The following is a 13,641-nucleotide window of genomic DNA, read 5'->3' as shown; positions in this document are numbered from 1 at the left end:
GTGATTCCTGCTTGGAGACCAACAGTTAGTGTTTGAGGAAGAGCAAATAATTTACAGGGTGGGAAACCCTCCAGAAGTTGTTCCAATAGTTAATTACTCTCACTGCTAAAAAGTTGCACCTGATTTCTAGCCTGAATTTATCTAGTTCAACTTCCAGCCACAGAATCGTGGCATAAACAAGCTTTGTCTGCTATTTTAAAGAGTTGTATAGTATCAGAAATCTTCCCCCCACATAGGTACTTTCGGAAGACGATCAAATGACCTCTTAACCTTCTCTGGGATAAATGCATCCCAAGCTGGGAATCGGTCATGTAGTTCTCTTCTGAACCCTCTCATTCTTTTCCTTGTGGCTCAACAGCATTAGAACCTGACGACTTGGAAATGAAGCGTTACAATGCTACTTTGCACACAACACAACCTCAGCTTTGCCCCCGGAGGGACACAACAGGAACTGGGAACTTCGGGCCCTTCCCTAACAAAAATGGTGTTTTTCTCGGTTTCTCTATGTAAGCAGAGTCAGGATGAGCTCTACCCTGACATCTGGTGGAAAGAATTTCAGAGAGTGTATTTGCATAGGCACGCCTACCCTATCCCAGACTGCCGAGCTGTGGGACTGCTTGGTGACAAATGACTCACCCTCAGTTGGGTGGTACTTGCTAGACAAGGGACATGGGTTCCAAACCCAGTGAATTGAGAGAGAGAGAGAGGCTGGGGACAGGTATCTGTGCCTGGTGGTGCAGTCTCCTTGTGGAGCCAGAAGTACTAGTTCCACCCTCTCCTCTCTCCACTGTGGAATGTCAGAGTTGATTTTTTTTATTCCCTCAAGAATCTAAATACAGGTTACTGAGCTGAATGCACTTTGGGCTAATGGTGCACTAGCACTGGGGCTCCCCTACTAAGAGCTGAGATCACTAAAGAGCTGAAATTACTGAGCTGAGAGTACTGAGTACTGTGCTAACTAGTGGGGGAGCCTGAAGATATACTGTGGAACAGAGCAGCTGGCGGAGTGGAGCAGTTGTGGGGACGGCTGGAGCGGATCACGGGACAGCTGGTGGCAGCAGAGCAGCTGGCAGAGCGGCGTGGCTGTGGGACGGGTGGAGTGGCCTGCAGAGTGAGCAGACCCGAGCAGTTTGCAGGGAGAACTGGAGCAGCTCATGGAGCAGAGCAGCTGGTGGAGCGGAGCAGTTTCTGAGGATGGCTGGAGGAGCAGCGTGGAGCGGCTGGTGAAGCGGAGCAGTTCGTGGAGAAAGCTGAAGCAGAACCCACGGAGAGGCAGGGCAGTTGGCCCCGGACCATGTAAGGTGCCCCTTTCTACCCAGGCTGGGGGTAGGGACCTCTACAGATAAACTCTCGAACTCTGAGGTGGCATTGACCAGAGACTTTTGGGTTGTTGGACTTTGGGGTGATTGGACTTAAAACCCTAAGGGGAAAAAGGACAGTGCCAAACGCACTTGGAGGTGGGTTTTTGCTTATGGTTTGTGTTATAACCCTGTTTGTGGTGTTTCTCCAATGGGATGCCGCATTGATTCCTTCTTTTATTAAAAAGATTTTGCTACACTCAGACTCCGTGCTTGCGAGAGGGGAAGTATTGCCTCCTGGAGGCGCCCAGGGGAGTGTGGTATGTGAGTGTCCCAAGTCACTGGGTGGGGGCTCGAGCCGGTTATGCATTGTGTTACTGAAAAGGAACCCCTGGATACTGAACCCGGCCCTTGTTGCTGCTAACTCAGAGGGGCAGAAGGGTTACATCTACAATATCAAATTAAGACTCCTGCTCATCCAGTCCTTCATTGTGGCCTCTGAGCTGCATTAATAGAAGGAGTAATTGCTGCTGGTTGACATATCACGCTATGCTGATTTTCTGGTTCATTTCCAGTTGCATATCACAATTAAAGAAGCTAACAATGCATTGGGGGCGTTCCTACAATTAGGTTCCTGCAGGTCAGTCAAATACTGCTCACTCCCCAAAGGCTTGTACAGAAAGGTGTTGGCACCCTAAAGGGGACACAGCTGAGGACGAATTGTGTGTGAAGCTGTACTGACCACAGCCCTGTCAAATTTCCAGGTTTATGGGCTGTTTGTTTTTGCCACCCTAATATTCTTTGCAGGAATTTATGGGGAGGCTTAACTCAGCATTTCCTGGTTAATGTTTTGAGTCTGGGGCTTTGATGTTCCAAGTCCCATGGGGGAGCAGAGAGCCCCATTATGCAGCAAAGACCGATCATTTTGGGGAGTAGATTCTCAAGAGTGGCATCGGCACAGCAGAGATTCAAAAGCAGGAGAGAGAAGACATTGGTGGGAACGAATCATGGAGTCATCCTGCACAATTAGGCGCAATGACACAAGGGAGCTCTTCTTGTGCACGCAAGGCAGATTTTCTCAGCTGGACCTGCCCAAGAGCCCAGCCAGGATGTTTTCATTCAGGACATGCTCATCAGCCTCCCGTTGGCAGAAGACAGCTACTGATGGCATTAGAACTACCACCTTTATTTAGTGGCTCTTCTAAATGACCCCCCGTGAAGTTGAGGCTGAGAGGCCGTGCTCTTCCAACAGACATGGATACAGAGGAGAATAAAGCACAAGCCAGCTGTCGCTTTAAAATCCTGTTTATTGGAACACACATACATCCTTTCCCCACCCCATTTCAGGGCTTGGAATCCATGCAGTACCCATAATATGACAAAAGAAACGGTATTGATATAAAGGGGTCACTTACTCTTCAAATTAAAAAAATATTTAATACTGTATTAGGCAATACACCAAAAGACATTGGAACTGTACAGTCTCTCTGATATTGCACTTCCAAACAGCACATTATGAGTATAGGTCATTCCAGCCATCTATAAATACCACACCAGAAACGGGCCACACAAGGCAAAAGTGGCACGAGGAGACAGACATCCTACCCTACAAGGAAGAAATGGAAAAAGTCAAGAACCTCCTGCATCAATTGCTACCTAACCTCAGAGGGGCAAGCAGTGAGAGCTCCTGGTGCACCCACGGCTGGGGCAGGTATGGCCATTTCCTGGGCACCCAAGCAGGAAAGGGGGGTGGTGAAATCATCAGGTGTTTGAACATCTAACATTTCATGTGCACTTCTAGAGCGTACGGTGGCTGGAGAAGGAGGCATGGGGGCAGCTCCTGGCCTCCCCCTCACAACCCATTGCAGATGGGCTTGGTGCCTCGAATCCTCAGGGTGCACTCAGCACCAGCTCAGTTCTTTCTCTTTCTCTCTCACACACACACACACACCTCAGTGTGTACACGGCGTGTGAAAATGCTGCGTAACCCAGCCTAGTCACTAAGCTCACCTCTCTGTGACGGGCAGGCCCCTCTCTGCACCAGCACAGACCCCTCTCACCCCATCCCCGAGGGCAGCTCCCTCTCTGCACCAGCACAGATCCCCTTCCCTCCAGGCAGCACAGTGGCTTGGTGCTGAAGCCCAGTGTCTTCCCCAGCCCACGGGCTGTCCTGGCAGAAGCTCCTAGCCGCGAGGCCCGGCACCACAGCTCATGTATTATGGGGAAGGGGGATTTGCTCTCGTTCTCTGGGCAGAGGGCTCCTTGGCTCCATGGTGCCTGCGGTGAGGAGATGCTGGCACAGCTGCCCTCAGCTATATTGGCAAAATGAAACAAACACAGAAACAAAGTGGACAAAAATTGCAGACCGGCCTCAAGGCATCTCTGGCCCTCACACAGGACTGGGCCCTGCTGACGGAAACACGGCGTGGCCGGTTGACCATGTCTGCAGCAGAGAGGTGCCCCGTACTGCTCTTGGAGGAGCCTATGTCCATGAGGCAGGTGAGGAGGGCTGCAAAGCCACAGAGGATACCAGGATCTAGGGGAACCCAAGAGGAGTCTGGGAGGGGGTGGGGTTGGGTACAAGCAGGAGGCGGCGAGAGTCCTTTTCGGTCCACGTGGCCTGTAGCGTCTGGTCTTTGGAGCAGAGGAGCCGATGTGGTCTGGATTCTGGCCTAGTCCCGGAAGGCAGCCAGTATGTACCCGTACAGGTAGTGGGAAAGTGCTGCAAGACAAAGCACCAGAGGCCCTGTGAGCATGAGAGGATGTGACACAGAGCTGCAGCAGCTTCCTCTTGCCTTCCTCTGGGGGCTGGAGCAGCTAGGGCTTGCCTTGGAGCAGGGCAGGGGGTTAGCAACCCCTCTGGATTATCTATCTCAGGGACTTCGATAGCTCCCATTGCCCTAGGGTCAGAGCATTCCTCGTAATCTTTACAGTCTTTATCCTCAAATTCTGCTGGGAGACAGGGCAGGGCTATTGCCCCATTGCACAGATGGGGATTGAGGCCCAGAGAGGCTAAGTAACTTGCCCAAGGTCACCCAGGGAATCTGTGGCAGAGCCAGGAATTGACCCTGGGTCTCTGGCTAAAACCCTAATCACTAGGCTGCTCTTCTTCCATTCCAGTGGGGCCCTCCCAAATCAGGAGATGGAGGCAGCTCTAAGACAGAGACCAGGCCAGCTGGTTGGGCTGATCAGGGACAGTCCCCGGGGGGGGGGCGGGGGCAGGAACCAGATCTGCCTATGTCTCTGGACAGCCCCTAGCACAGAAGGATCCTGGTCTGTAGGCACCACTGCAGTACAGATAGTAACAACTAATAACAACCTGCTGGGAGGGCAATGGGAGCATCCTCTAGGGGGCGCAGTGTTTCCATCAGCCAGAGATGCCCCTACTGTACAATGCATTGATCGGCACCTGGAGCACGATCAGGGACAGTCCCATGTCCTAACAGGCTGTGATGCAGGAGAATGCAAGAGCCCTGTGATCCATTCCCCTTCTTGACTGGCAGCACATCTCCATGAGCTCCAAGGGGAGAGCTCTGGGCCCACCCTTGCCCCCCTGCTCAGCCCCTCCCCACTCACCAGCTCTCAGTGAAGATCACTTGGAGCAATCCAACCGGCGAGTGAGCAGAGGGGAGCAGAGACCTGGGAGTTAATGGGAAGGGGTGCACTCTAGGCATGCAGGTTACAGTAATTGCCTCAGGGGCAGACAGGTCCCCGAGGCCAATGCAGGCCCAATGCTGGCTCAGTCACTCTGCGCCACCCTCGATGGACCTCTATAATCTCACACTGAACATCATCCTCCCCAGGGTCCATGAGCAGGCACCTGCCCTGCAGGGCCTTGATGCCAGACATGTCGGGCCCCCCTGTACTCTTCCCACTGGTGCAGGCCCACCAGGCTCCTGTGCTCCAGTTCCATGCACTGTGCCCATTCTAGCGCCTTCCGGCCAGCACTGTCAAGCACGGTCAATGAATTCACATGCAGCAGGGGAGAATCTTACTGAGGTTAAAGTGCTTTGGAGAGGGGACATGCTGATGAACAGAACTGCTCCATGGCGGATTGATGCCAGTGCTCTGTGTAAGCAGGTGAAGTGATGGGTCCTGAGTCACACAGCAAAGACATTGCCAGGAACATAGCCCGAGAGCCCTGACTCTAAGACCAAGCTCCAACCACTGGGACGTACCCTGTGTGTTACTCTGTCAAATCCCCGTGAAGCCTAGGGTGAAATGTGGCCTCCTTTGCTGGCGTAAACCAGCACAGACCATTGATTGCAACAGAGCCGGTTTATATCAGCAGGGGACGCGCTGTAGAGAATTATGAAACATCTTTCCTGCAGTGACATTGGCGTGTGTCTGCAAGCATTGTGGGGCTATATCTGCGGCTGTCTCTACATCCATCCACAGCAAATCAGAAGAGGATCCTTAGTTAGAATTAAATGTCTAGAAAGCAGCATCCCATTAAAACTGACTGCAGAGGTACTGGCCCTCCTCTTAGCCAGTGCCCTCCCCACTTTTCTCTTTATTCCCTGTTGCACACTGTCTGAACACTAGCCTGAGACAAGGTGGGTGAGGGAATATTTTCTCTTGGACCAACTTCTGTGGTAGAAGGGATGTGCTTCACTGAGCTCTTCTTCAGGTCTGGAGTTAGCTAGGCAGGAATGTCCAAGGCAGACCAAGTCAGGATACTAACCTGACAGGTGATAACTTACTAATGAGCAGGAGACATCCCTTGGTGATGCTGTGACAGTTAGTAGTCTTACCTTCACCCTTTTTACAAATCTATGATAAATTCTGTACAAAGTATGCCTTATGAGGCATCATTTGAAAACTCAATCTGCTGAACCTTATTATCCCAGCAAAATATATGCAGCAACACTGTGTGTAAAGTTATAAAACTCTACTGTATAAGGCATGTGCTAAGTCTGGGGAAAAACCTCAGACCAGTTTCCCAGAGACAGAAGGAGAGCTCACACCTCTGCCAGGTGCCAACATAATCAAATGGACTATCACCTGGTTAAATGGCCAGGTCTTTGGCAGGAAAAAGGGTGTGAGTGAAAAATGTACAAAAATTGGCAAAGGAACAGACTTCTTGTTGTCTGATCCCCAGCTGGAGAGGATTCTCAAAGCGGAGGGCAAGATATAAAAATGAGGAACAGAGGCCCAAATCACCTCTTTCCCCTCATCTCTACTCACGGTATCAACGTTTGAAAGACAAAGGACACATCACTGAACGGGGGGAGATGTCCTGGCTGAAAGATCCAGCCAAACTGATGTAAGCAAATGGTGAGAAAAACCCTTAGCTTTGAAGTCACTTAGCTCGTTAAGGCAGGTATTGGTTGGTGTTTACCTTTTATTTCTGTGTAACCAATTCTGACTAATATGCCTCATTACTTGTAATCACTTAAAATCCATCTTTCTGTACTTGTTTTATTGTTTTAGCTAAACCAGTGTGTGTTTGGATTGAAGTGTTTGGGAACCTCCACTTGTGCATCTCATTTTCTCTTAACGAAATGACGGCCTTTCTATGAGCATGTATTGTCCAGAAGGAAAGTGCTGGGCAGGACAAGACGCACATTTCTGGGGACTAGTGTGGGACTACGACCTTGCTGGTGTCACTCTGGAATATAATTCAGGAGCGGCTAGAAGCCCTCACATAATTCAGCTGGGATGGATTTTCCATGCTGGAGGCTATGTGAGAGCAGGCCTGGAGTTGTTCCCCAGCGAAGCCATGTAAAAGGCACCCCAGGTTGGAGAGTTAAAGGGACACAGCTGCCCAACAGCCCAGATTGTACCCTGGGGAAGGTCACAGTGATGCTCTCCAAAGGTGCGAGCAACAGAAGCAACAGCTGAAGACAAGCTCCGTGTCGCTCAAAAGCTTGTCCCTTCCACCAACAGAAGTTGGTCCAATGAAAGATATTTCCTCATCCACCTTGTCTTCGCTCTTATCCTCTGTGAACACCAGACTATGAGCTCTCTGGGCCAAGGGCTGCCTTTGCAGCATTTGTTTCTACGGGGCCTAGTGCACCAAGGGATCCTCAACTGGGGTCTTTAAGCCTGCAATTACAATGAGAAGCTGTTTACTTCTGAAGCTCCAAAGGAAAGTCCTGGGGAAATCAGGAAACCCTGCTGACGTGCTAATGACCTCATCCCCTCTGGAACCTCTCTAGATGAGCTGGCTTGGAGCGCTTTCCCAGAGAGAGGTGGAGAGGAGGACAGAGGCATAGCTGTGCCAGCGAGAGGAATCCAGCAGTGGAGGGTTGCACTCGGTCTTTCCTTGGGCTCGATGAGTAGACCCCCTGCCAGCTGTTTGGAGTATTGCCATTTCAGCTACTGTACCTTGATCTTTCTTAAACTTACCCACAGTCTGGGCTGATTCCCATTAGAGAAAGATCCTCAGCAGGAATATGTTCGAACTGTGGAGGGCTCCAACCTTTGCGGCCCAGATGCACCAACTGCAAGCCGGTCAGAGTAAAACACAAAGCATGCGATTAGGGACCTCGGGGTACCCTGGCCTACCTCAGAATTAACCCTCAGCTGCCCATGGGCCTGGCTCCAGCTGGGCTGTTATTCGGAAGGGACAGGAATTAGTTGTCTGGACTCAGAAGGCCTGCAGTATTTCGGTTAATAAGCCTTAATGAGTGGCTGGTGCTGTACAGCAGGGTGCATGCATGCATGCTGGTGCTGTACAGCAGGGTGCAACGAGAGTGAGAGTTCTCCGGCGATGTCTCAGGGAGGCCAGAAGCAGACTCATTTGGTGTAACCCATACTTGGAGGGGGGAAGGAGTACGCTACACCAGCTCAGATTCCCTTTAGCCTTCCTTAGACTTGTTTAGGCTCTTCTCTGAATCTAACCCAGGACGTCTGAGCTATTCTGCTTCTTGGGACATCATCTAATTTTCTCCTTTGTGAAGCCTGCACCTGCAGAATGCTTCTCTTGGGCTTTATACTCCCTGCAGTGTGCATTCCTGTGTCACCAACTCTCACGAGCTTATCCTGAGTATCTCACTAATTGGTGGTTTTCTGAAAGCTCCAGCTCCCGGAGTCCCCTGATTAGGGTAAGAGTCTCTGCAACTCCTAAGTAAGTTTCTAGCCCACATGGTTGAAGAGAAATGCATAAGTGCTGATCCTGTGGGTGCTCCGGGGCTGGAGCACCTATTGGGAAAAAATGATGGGTGCTGCCCCGTATCAACGCCTCTCCGTCCCCACAGCGCCTTCTGGCCCCTGGTGTGCCCCGCCAATCAGCGTCTCTCCCTCCCTCCCAGCACCTCCCGCCCACCACGAACAGCTGTTTTGCGGTGTCAGGAGGTGCTGCGAGGAGGAGCGAGGGCACAGGGTGCTCAGGGGAGAGGGTGGCACTGCGTGTGGAAGATGCAGGGTTTGGATGGGAAGAGACGGGGAGGATGGGAGCGGGGGTGGAAGAAGCAGGGCGGGGATGGGGCATCAGGGGAAGTGGTGGAGTGGGGACGGGGCCTGGGCGGAGAGCACCCCCACCCCCAGCAGATTACAAACTCGGTGCCTATGCTTGAACGTGTGAGCTGAGCGCAGCCCAAAGGCTCAGAAACCAGAAGTCAAAGACAATGAGCCCAACAGACTTTTTTTTTTTTTTATTTCAACCTTGTGATTTTTTAGGCCAATCTCCTGCTTTTTTGGGGGGGGGGGAGGAGGGGCTGACTCACGATTTTGGAACGGCTGGGAATGCCAGGGAGGCGGGGCTCAGCGTACGTCCAGGCTTCAGTCATAGGATACGCCGGCAGCTGGAGCAGACACATCTGAGCTAGCTTTGATCGAGCGCTGCAGCATGGGCCAGCCCCATGAGGCACTACCCAGGCTCCAGCCAGCCTGGGACAGTCCCCACTGAAGTGCGTCCGGCCATGGCTTTGCGGCTTTTGGTCCTGCAGCTAGCTGGGTCAGTGCTAGCGCAGGTAGGTCACTGGAGCTGCAGTGGTACCTTGTGATTGAAGTCTAGCCATGCCTAAAGAAGAACCAGTGGAGAATGGATCATTGCTTGCCGGCTCTAAGCTTCGGGCTGACCTCAGCTTCACAATCCCGAGGAGAGAACGGAGTTAGGATGGGCACCGGAGCTCGGTTGCTACCTCTCCCAGTTCTGTCACTAGAAATATATGGGCTGGATGCTGGAATCCCTGGGAGAAGCTTTCTGGCCTGTGTGGTGCGGGAGGTCAGAGTGGATGATCAGTATGGTCCTTTCTGACCTTCCTGTCTATGAATTGACAAAACGCTGCTGATGCAGGCTTGGAAACTACTACTGCCCTACGGCAAATGGCCCTGGATGCCATCCAGGCCCTGAGCATCAGCAGCAGGAACATCGATGCTGAACCGAAAAGTAGTACATAATAGTAACATGGAATGAACAGAAAATGAGCTGCGGAGAGGTAGCACACTGTCTCCCTTGGACAGCAGCTGGGCTAAACGATACATCAGAGCTTGGATCGTAGCTCAGATACTTTGCTCTGTGGCTTGCCCAGGCTTCCTGAGGATGCTGTCTGGCCCTGGTGACTCATGTTTTGATATTATGGTGACAGATCTGTGATAGACAGACAGCTAGGGAGCTTGGTGTTTCACCTCCTCGTTGCCCTTTCATTAAGAGGCTCAGGGAAGAGACTGCACGGCCCCCCATTCACTGCCTAGGAGGTGTCCCCCGCAGCACCCTCCATGGTGAGTGCAGATGTGCAATCTGCTATCTCCTCATCCTCCTTGACTGCTCCCTTTTCCCTTGCATGGGGCCCCAAGGCCTTCTACTTCTCATGCATCTGAAGGATTTATTCTCTCTGTATCTCAGGCTAGTCTCCAAGTTTAGCCCAACTATCTCAAGTCCTCCTCTCAGACTCCCTTGGGCTGGATTGCCCTGTTGTGGAGGGCAGCTTTCACCCGGGACAATCACTGGGGCAATGACTTCTGGCTCACACTGGGTTTCTCTCTTGCCTGTCTGCAGCATGGGACCCTCTGTACACCTTGTATGGGCTGCGGAGACACCGCCATGCTGGTGGATTCTAATGCCCTCACTTCCACTCCAGCCAGCTGCAATCAGCTTCCATCTTTGCTGGCTAAGATTCTACCCCCACCCGCCTCCACCTCCCAGGGCAAAGGTACTAAGGGGAACAGTTGGATCTCAGGACTTCTGCTACAGGCATTCAAAAATTAGGAGACTAAAGGGAACTGGTCCTGCTTTGTCTGCCTATAAAGGCATCAGATGTGCTAGGGCCAGAGTGAGGAGAGTCTGCAGGACAGGACTGTGGGAGGCAAGGCAAATGTTCCCAGCAGGTAGATTTAGAAAATGCTTTAATAACTCATTCCTAGCTGTGACACTGTCCCTTCCTCTTCCAGGGATCATGGGGAGCTAGGCACTGTGCCAGCACCGCACACAGCACACATATGCTAGCTGCTTGCCCAGGATAGCAGATGCCGGTCTGAGAGGTGTCTGCTCTGCAAAGAAGCCCCTGGGGAGTTGGGGTTGGAGGGCCCATGTCCTACCTTCTGGTGGCATTTTTTTCAGCGGGGCTGAGGGGGGCGGCAAGGGCACCAAGGCAGTCGCTCGGAATCCGGCGGGGAGCGTCTCAGCCGAGCCACTGAGCATGTCAATGCTGTGAACATCTCGAGGGCGAAAGCGCTTTCTCCAGGACGGGGTTCGCCGGAAGGCCTTGTCCTCGCCCTGCAAGGGAATGGCTTGTTACGCCTTTCACAGTCAGACGTGCAGCACCGTGCACAGCGGGCTCTGACACCAGTTGGGGTGAGGGGTGTGTGAGTGTGTGTGGGGCACAGACACACACCTGCGGCACAGTGTGTGGTGGGGGGATCAGACACTGCCTGCGGCACAGCATGTGTGTAGGGAGGGGAGGGGGCTCAGACATGCCTGCTGCACAGTGCGGGGGGGAGGGATGGGGGGATGACAGGGAGGGCTCAGCCATGCAGCTCAGATACTGATGCCGCCATTCTGTCAGTAGCATCTGCTTCCCCCCATCCTCCATTCACAACCCCCTGGAGGTTCTCTGGCTAGCTGGCCCTTCCCTGTCACTAGCCCACACTGAATGGCCCCCACGTGGGGCAGCTGAACTACCATCGCCATGGGCTCAGCCATGCGTTACGCAAACAAAAGGGCCACAAACAGCCACGTGGCGGCGTGTGACACTAACCCAGCCCAGCCATGACTCCTGGACATCAAAGGGCTCATCTACAAGGAAAATTATCCCAGATGAAATAAACGTGTGAATTTAAACATGATCAAGCCCGTGTGAACACTCCCATGCAGAATAAAAGTGGCTTGTCTACACAAACTAGGACACTCAGGAAAGTGAATCCTAATTAACTTATAAAAGTGCATTGGTTAATTCATTCAGAATTAAAGTGGCCTTGGAACTGAATTACATGAAAGAGAATTAAGGTCTCTTTAATTCTGAATGAAAGCATCCATGTAGGGGTTAATGTGATTTAACTAATCCACTTTAAAAATTAATTTTTCACTTAGACAAGCCCTTAATTCAGTTTAACATAAGAACGGCCATACTGGGTCAGACCAAATGTCCATCCAGCCCAGTATCCTGTCTGCCGACAGTGGGCAATGCCAGTTGTCTCAGACACAGAGTGTGAACCTAACAGGTAGTGATCAAGTGATCTCTCTCCTGCCATCCATCTCCACCCTCTGACAAACAGAGGCTAGGGACACCATTCCTTACCCATGCTGGCTAATAGCTGTTAATGGACTTAACCTCCATGAATTTATCTAGTTCTCTTTTAAACCCTGTTATAGTCCTGGCCTTCACAACCTCCTCAGGGAGTTCCACAGGTTGACTGTGCGCTGTGTGAAGAAGAACTTGCTTGTATTTGTTTTAAACCTACTGCCCATTAATTTCATTTGGTGTACCCTAGTTCTTATATTATTGGAACAAGTAAATAACTTTTCCTTATCCACTTTCTCCACATCACTCATGATTTTATATACCTCTACCATACCCCTGTGACGAAGTGGGGCTGTTCTTAATGTTTCCTCTGAATACTGTGTGAGTGCCTCAGTTTCTGGCTGACACTCTGTCTCGTGGCAACTAATGGCCCAGGCTCTTCCCCCCGCAAGGGGATGCTAAAGGTGTTGGAGAACAAAAAGGTCAGGTGCCCTCCTGGCCGGGGAAAGAGACAAAGGCCAGAAAGGAAGGGCTGGAGGGGGGTTCAGTTTGGAACTAGCTGGGGACTGGAAGTGAGGGCAAATGGGGTTGTCTGCCTCGCTGGGCTCCAGAATGGACCCGGCTGAGGGGTCCTGTTCTCTGTACCTACAAGCTCTGTTTTAGACCATGTTCCTGTCATCTAATAAACCTCTGTTTTACTGGCTGGCTAAGAGTCACGTCTGACTGCGAAGCAAAGTGGGGGTGCATGCAGGACCCTCTGGCTTCCCCAGGACCCTGCCTGGGCTGACTCACTGTGGGAAGCACACGGAGGGGCATATGCTGAATGCTCCAAGGAGAGATCCAGGAAAGTGAAGCTGTGTAAGCTTCTTGCCCTGAAGATGGTCTGCTCCAAGGGAGAGGAGGCTCCCCAAAGTCCTGACTGGTTTTGTGGGGAGCAGTTCCAGAGCATCGCCCGGGGACTCGGTGACAATCCCCCCTTAGTCTCCTCCTTTCCAAGCTGACAAGTCCTAGCCTCTTTAATCTCTCCTCATATGGGACCCGTTCCAACCCCCTAATCATTTTAGTTGCCCTTTTCTGAACTTTTTCTATTGCCAGTATACCTTTTTTGAGATAAGGAGACCGCATCTGTATGCAGTATTCAAGATGTGGGCGTACCATGGATTTATATAAAGGCAATAAAATATTCTCCGTCTTGTTCTCTATCCCCTTTTTAATGATCCCTAACATCCTGTTTGCTTTTTTGACTGTCGCTGCACACTGTGTGGACGTCTTCAGAGAACTATCCACAATGACTCCAAGATCTCTCTCCTGATTAGTTGTAGCTAAATTAGCCCCCATCATATTGTATGTATAGTTGGGGTTATTTTTTCCAATGTGCATCACTTTACATTTATCCACATTAAATTTCATTTGCCATTTAGTTGCCCAATCACTGAGTTTTGTGAGATCTTTTTGAAATTCTTCAAGTCTGCTTTGGTTTTAACTATCTTGAGCAGTTTAGTATCATCTGCAAACTTTGCCACCTCACTGTTTACCCCTTTCTCCAGATCAGTTATGAATAAGTTGAATAGGATTGGTCCTAGGACTGACCCTTGGGGAACACCACTAGTTACCCCTCTCCATTCTGAGAATTTACCATTTATTCCTACCCTTTGTTCCCTGTCTTTTAGCCAGTTCTCAATCAATGAAAGGCTCTTCCCTTTTATCCAATGACAACT

The 13,641-nt window shown here is 51.2% G+C and overlaps 1 protein-coding gene across 7 annotated transcripts in view; it reads right to left on the bottom strand.

The window, feature by feature from the left end:
• Positions 1–2,587: 2,587 nt before the first annotated feature.
• PPFIA4 (PTPRF interacting protein alpha 4) overlaps positions 2,588–13,641 on the bottom strand; it is a 204,408-nt gene continuing 193,354 nt past the window's right edge. For 5 of the 7 annotated variants that reach the window (XM_030561135.1, XM_030561140.1, XM_030561137.1 and 2 more), the window contains 3 exons: positions 10,782–10,959; positions 7,650–7,744; positions 2,588–4,020 (listed from right to left, as the gene is read on the bottom strand). In XM_030561135.1, the coding sequence (XP_030416995.1) occupies positions 7,686–7,744; positions 10,782–10,959 (237 nt within the window). In that variant the 3' untranslated portion in view covers positions 2,588–4,020; positions 7,650–7,685. The remainder of the gene's footprint in view (positions 4,021–7,649; positions 7,745–10,781; positions 10,960–13,641) is intronic. The other 2 variants (XM_030561139.1, XM_030561141.1) reach the window with 1 other exon arrangement.

The sequence above is a fragment of the Gopherus evgoodei genome, chromosome 4, assembly GCF_007399415.2.
Source record: "Gopherus evgoodei ecotype Sinaloan lineage chromosome 4, rGopEvg1_v1.p, whole genome shotgun sequence".
NCBI lineage: Eukaryota > Metazoa > Chordata > Testudines > Testudinidae > Gopherus > Gopherus evgoodei.
Note: the sequence above shows the minus strand (reverse complement) of the source record. Positions and strands in the feature narration are given on the sequence as shown.